The sequence below is a fragment of the Agrilus planipennis genome, unplaced genomic scaffold (genome assembly GCF_000699045.2).
Source record: "Agrilus planipennis isolate EAB-ADULT unplaced genomic scaffold, Apla_2.0 scaffold63, whole genome shotgun sequence".
Taxonomy (NCBI): Eukaryota; Metazoa; Arthropoda; class Insecta; order Coleoptera; family Buprestidae; genus Agrilus; species Agrilus planipennis.
The window spans coordinates 191,005-196,811 of record NW_020439363.1 but is presented as its reverse complement, the minus strand read 5'-3'; the positions used below and the strand labels follow the sequence as shown (position 1 = coordinate 196,811).

At 29.8% G+C, this 5,807-nt stretch overlaps 1 protein-coding gene across 2 annotated transcripts in view; it reads left to right on the top strand.

Moving 5' to 3' along the window:
- The first annotated feature begins 854 nt into the window (after positions 1 to 854).
- Positions 855 to 5,807, top strand: part of LOC108734148 (GTPase-activating protein) — a 13,899-nt gene continuing 8,946 nt past the window's right edge. The window contains exons 1-6 of one of the 2 annotated variants that reach the window (XM_018465567.2): positions 855 to 1,102; positions 1,157 to 1,228; positions 1,468 to 1,588; positions 1,648 to 2,277; positions 2,821 to 3,013; positions 3,106 to 3,254. In XM_018465567.2, the coding sequence (XP_018321069.1) occupies positions 1,174 to 1,228; positions 1,468 to 1,588; positions 1,648 to 2,277; positions 2,821 to 3,013; positions 3,106 to 3,254 (1,148 nt within the window). In that variant the 5' untranslated portion in view covers positions 855 to 1,102; positions 1,157 to 1,173. Of the gene's footprint in view, positions 1,107 to 1,156; positions 1,229 to 1,467; positions 1,589 to 1,647; positions 2,278 to 2,820; positions 3,014 to 3,105; positions 3,255 to 5,807 lie in introns of both variants that reach the window. The other variant, XM_018465566.2, reaches the window with a different exon arrangement.

The window sequence follows — 5,807 nt, the reverse complement described above, 5'->3', positions numbered from 1 at the left end:
AATTTTATCCATAACGTAGTACCTACTAATTGGGCAAAAAAGAAAATTCTAGAAAATCTTAAATTCTGAGTTTGTTTTTGAAAAATAATTGAATATATTAGGTATATTATTCTTATTTAAATTATTTTGTTACATTTCTTTTACAAGTATGTACTTTTTTCAGTAAATTATTAAAAGTACTATTTTAAAATTTTACATTTTTGGGATCTCTTTTAAATGCTTCTTAATTATTCGGATGTATAAATAATATTTTCGAAGCATATTTAATGTGTTAACTGTAACTTGGCGATTATCCACTAAACGTCAGTTTCCTGCTCAAAAATATTGCGAAATAATGTTTAATTTTGTAACTATTTTTAGTTTAATGAATGAAATTTTCTAAAATTGGTAACCTTCAACTGGACAATATAATTTCAAAATTTGTGCATGCTTCTTATGAAACAGCATATTTTAAAATTCTAAAAGTAATTTTAATGTTTCCATGCAAATAAAAACTACACTGTGCGTTGGCGTAGCTAGTAATCAATGAATTAGATTTTACGAGGACCAGATTCAGATAATTTTATATTTAAAATAATAAACCAAGGTAATAAACAAATAAAAATATTTATTTGCGTCAAATTTCTCATTATGAAGTTTTTCATAGTAAAAAATGCATTTACAATTTAATATTACGTTTATGTTTCCTGTAATTTACTATCTTTTTAGTAAACAAGAAACATAAATATACCATTTTCAGTTGAATACGGTCCTGTGGACCAATAACACCGTGTTAATTTCCCAAACGCCTATGGGAACACGATTTTTCTGTTCATTCATTAAACGGAGAATGCGTACTCGTAATATTTTACTGGGCCACATGCAGCGTTGTACGCATAATGTGCTCGTTCATTCATAAGTTTGTGTCGTTCATGTAGTTCAGTACTTGCCGCTCGGAGCAAGGTTTGCTACATAGGTGCTGCTTGAAATTTCTCTTTATTTACGATATAAAATGGCTCGTGTGATTTCAACTCTAACATTGGGGTTAACATTACTCAGGAAGTGGCTTACCTTTTAACTTCCAGCCTCCATGCTCAAACGCGTAGGCCCAACAACGAGTCGAGTCGGTTGTATGCTGCTGTAAACTCATGTCACACCATCTCATTCATTTTTTCAGGATATGGAGAGAACATCATGGCGGACACTAATTTGAATGTTAGAATAGAAGAACGCTTGAAAATAAAAATAGGTAAGGGCATTAATTTTTAATGAAAATGGTATTGGGACAATTTAATTTTAGTATGCAACTGAATATTATAATTTTATTTATTTAAACTTCGTACATGACTCATGTCTACCAATGTCAAGTTTTTGACATTTTGAGGTTTTGAATGCAGGTGGTAATTTTTTTGTTATTTATAAACAAAATAGAAATTTCCAAAGGTTTTAAAATAAGGTCTTTGTATTAAACAAACTAATAAATTACAGGTGAAGCCAAAAAGTTACTGTGTAGAAGTCATGGTTCAACACTTTGTCGAGATGTCTATTGTACATTATCCCTTGATCAGGAAGAAATATACAGGACTTGTACAATAGAAAAAACCTTAGAGTAATACTTAGTTCTTCCTTTACTAAATTGTATTTATATTAATCAGTTCTACTTTTTAGTCCTTTTTTTGGAGAAGAATTTCAATTTGAAGTACCTCGAAAGTTTAGATACCTGTCAGTCTATCTACATGATAGAGATAGACACCTCAAGCAAGACAAAATTATAGGAAAAGTAGCAATAAAAAGGGAAGAACTGGCATCTTATAACAACAAAGATCATTGGTTTTCAATCAAACCAGTCGATGCTGACTCAGAGGTTCAAGGAAAAGCCAACATCGAAATAAAATTTGAGTCAGTGCACAATAAGAACAAGTCATCATGTAACCGACGTTTAATGGTGAAAGTGATTGAGTGTGTTGACCTGACATTAAAAAATGGTTCCTGTGATCCCTATGTGTTAGTGTCTGTGTTGTATACCAATGGTAAAAAGGTTTGCAAAAGAACTAAAGTTAAGAAAAAAACAGTGTCCCCTCAATTTAATGAACTGTTTGAGTTTGATAGTTATGTAGAACAAGATAAGGACAGAAATTCAGCATATACTGTGTGCCCAGAAAATGAAGGTGAACTGTGTGAACTACAAATATCGGTGTGGCATGATAGTCCTGGAATGAATGTTGACATTTTCCTTGGTGAGATAAAAGTGCCACTACGAGGATCACAACAACAGAATGCTGCTCACCAAAATGCTTGGTAAGGACCGACATTTAAAGAAAGTTGATTAAGCATAAAGTGACATTAAACCTTTATCTGCATTTTAATTTCTATTCAATTAATTTAAAAGGATTTGTGCAGTTGTATCACATTTCCTAATTAAATATGTAATCTAAAATTTGAATAAAGGAACTATACCTGCTTTTAAAATAAATAAAGTTGTGTACATAATTTATATTTCAGTTAAATGTGTTAACTAAAATTAAATTATGTCTCATAAGGCATTATTTAAGTTTACCTTATTAGATGAAAATTAAATTAATTTTTAAATGCTAAGTTGATTTTTCTTTATTTATTCATTTCTCAAGCAGATAGATAGTAAATGCAAATCCTTTAAAAAGTTTATNTTTAATTTTCCCTGCTGTTCTAAAGAAAGAATAATAAGTTTTATTTTATTGTGTAAAACAAAAAAGCAATATACTTATTGTTCAAAATTAACTTTAATAAGTCGTTTGTGGTCATTAATCCTTAAAAACTTCATATTTTTAATAATACAGTTAGAATAATCTTTAACTGTTTTAGGTACTATCTTCAACCTCGTTCATCTAGAGATAGGCCCGCAACATCGTGTTCCACACCCCCTGGAACTCGACTGTCTGTGGACAACAGTCTTGGTAATTTACGTTTAAATGTACAGTACACAGCAGACCATGTTTTTCCTGCCCAAGAATATGATGCTTTACGTAGTTTAATTCGATCTTCATTACAAGCTAAGGTACATAGACCTTCTTTTATTAGTCGTATCGATGAAATAAATGACCCTTAAAGACCTAATTTAATAAATAAATAATTGTTTTCTTTGTGTAGTCCATTGCATCAAGTGCAGTCTATGTGTTAGGAGAAATCGTATCCAACAAAACTGAAGTAGCTCAACCCTTAGTGAGAATATTTCTACATCATAATGAAATTGTTCCAATCATTAGAGCTTTAGCTGATAAGGAAATATCTACAGTAACGTAAGTTCATAGTTATTACTTTTTTATTTAGATCCCTAATATTCAAAATTTTTAAACCAAAAAAATAAAACCTTTCTAGCAGAAGGTTGTGGAACAAAATTAATTTGTTTTTAAATTCTTTTAACAGTTTTTTTAACGAATAAAAACGCATGAATTTTAAAAATACGTTTTGTTTGTTCAAATAGGTGTCAATCTAATATCCAATTGATATGTATGTTTTGTACCCGTAAGTGTGTCTGTGTGTGTACATACTCTATTTTGTTTAATAAGATTTTTCAAAAGCGTGTATAACAGACTTTTTTATCTCTAAGCAACAACCTCGTTGTTTTTAGAGTATGTCCAATTTGAAAACAGTTATAACAAGACAGCAAGAAATGATGTTCTTATGACTTGAAATACTTGGCATAATTTTCTTATCTCTTTATTTACTGCACACATCCTGTTTAATAGTGAATCTCGATATTGAAAGTTGATTTCTTAGAATTAAAAGAAAGTCATTCTTTATTAAAAGTAGAAAAAATACTGAGTGTTTCGTTTCCGTTTTTCATAATTCTGTTATTTTTCATTTTCCTTTATATAATTAACCAGACTCATTGAATCATCCAATTTTATTTTAACAAATGCAAGTTTAAGTAAACAATTAAAGAAGGTGTTGACCTTGTTCTTGAATGAACTCCCACATTATTCTGCTCCTCCTTTTCCTCTTCGCCTTTTTTCTCTATAATCCCATTGGGAAATACAGCACATTCTTCACTACTATTTTCGTCTCGATAAGTTTTATAAGGCAAAGTTAATTAACCAACTACAAATTTGAAAAGATGACTTCGAGAATAATATTGTATTTCCAGTTCAATAACCCTAGAGCAGTAGGTAGAAATTATTATGACAAATTGTTTCACATACTGCCTCATTAATATTATCTGTATTATATTGTGACTTAACATATTTATTTCATTTTTTTTTACTTGCACAGCCCTACTACTTTTTTGTTAACTACAATGAGAAAATCATAATTGTTTGAATTATCTTTAATGTTCTTGATAAATTTACTTAGTTTTTAATTACGCACTTTTTTTCGGTATCTATATTTATTGAAGCGGACACTAATTTGAATGTTAGAATAGAAGAACGCTTGAAAATAAAAATAGGTAAGGGCATTAATTTTTAATGAAAATGGTATTGGGACAATTTAATTTTAGTATGCAACTGAATATTATAATTTTATTTATTTAAACTTCGTACATGACTCATGTCTACCAATGTCAAGTTTTTGACATTTTGAGGTTTTGAATGCAGGTGGTAATTTTTTTGTTATTTATAAACAAAATAGAAATTTCCAAAGGTTTTAAAATAAGGTCTTTGTATTAAACAAACTAATAAATTACAGGTGAAGCCAAAAAGTTACTGTGTAGAAGTCATGGTTCAACACTTTGTCGAGATGTCTATTGTACATTATCCCTTGATCAGGAAGAAATATACAGGACTTGTACAATAGAAAAAACCTTAGAGTAATACTTAGTTCTTCCTTTACTAAATTGTATTTATATTAATCAGTTCTACTTTTTAGTCCTTTTTTTGGAGAAGAATTTCAATTTGAAGTACCTCGAAAGTTTAGATACCTGTCAGTCTATCTACATGATAGAGATAGACACCTCAAGCAAGACAAAATTATAGGAAAAGTAGCAATAAAAAGGGAAGAACTGGCATCTTATAACAACAAAGATCATTGGTTTTCAATCAAACCAGTCGATGCTGACTCAGAGGTTCAAGGAAAAGCCAACATCGAAATAAAATTTGAGTCAGTGCACAATAAGAACAAGTCATCATGTAACCGACGTTTAATGGTGAAAGTGATTGAGTGTGTTGACCTGACATTAAAAAATGGTTCCTGTGATCCCTATGTGTTAGTGTCTGTGTTGTATACCAATGGTAAAAAGGTTTGCAAAAGAACTAAAGTTAAGAAAAAAACAGTGTCCCCTCAATTTAATGAACTGTTTGAGTTTGATAGTTATGTAGAACAAGATAAGGACAGAAATTCAGCATATACTGTGTGCCCAGAAAATGAAGGTGAACTGTGTGAACTACAAATATCGGTGTGGCATGATAGTCCTGGAATGAATGTTGACATTTTCCTTGGTGAGATAAAAGTGCCACTACGAGGATCACAACAACAGAATGCTGCTCACCAAAATGCTTGGTAAGGACCGACATTTAAAGAAAGTTGATTAAGCATAAAGTGACATTAAACCTTTATCTGCATTTTAATTTCTATTCAATTAATTTAAAAGGATTTGTGCAGTTGTATCACATTTCCTAATTAAATATGTAATCTAAAATTTGAATAAAGGAACTATACCTGCTTTTAAAATAAATAAAGTTGTGTACATAATTTATATTTCAGTTAAATGTGTTAACTAAAATTAAATTATGTCTCATAAGGCATTATTTAAGTTTACCTTATTAGATGAAAATTAAATTAATTTTTAAATGCTAAGTTGATTTTTCTTTATTTATTCATTTCTCAAGCAGATAGATAGTAAATGCATTTCTTAG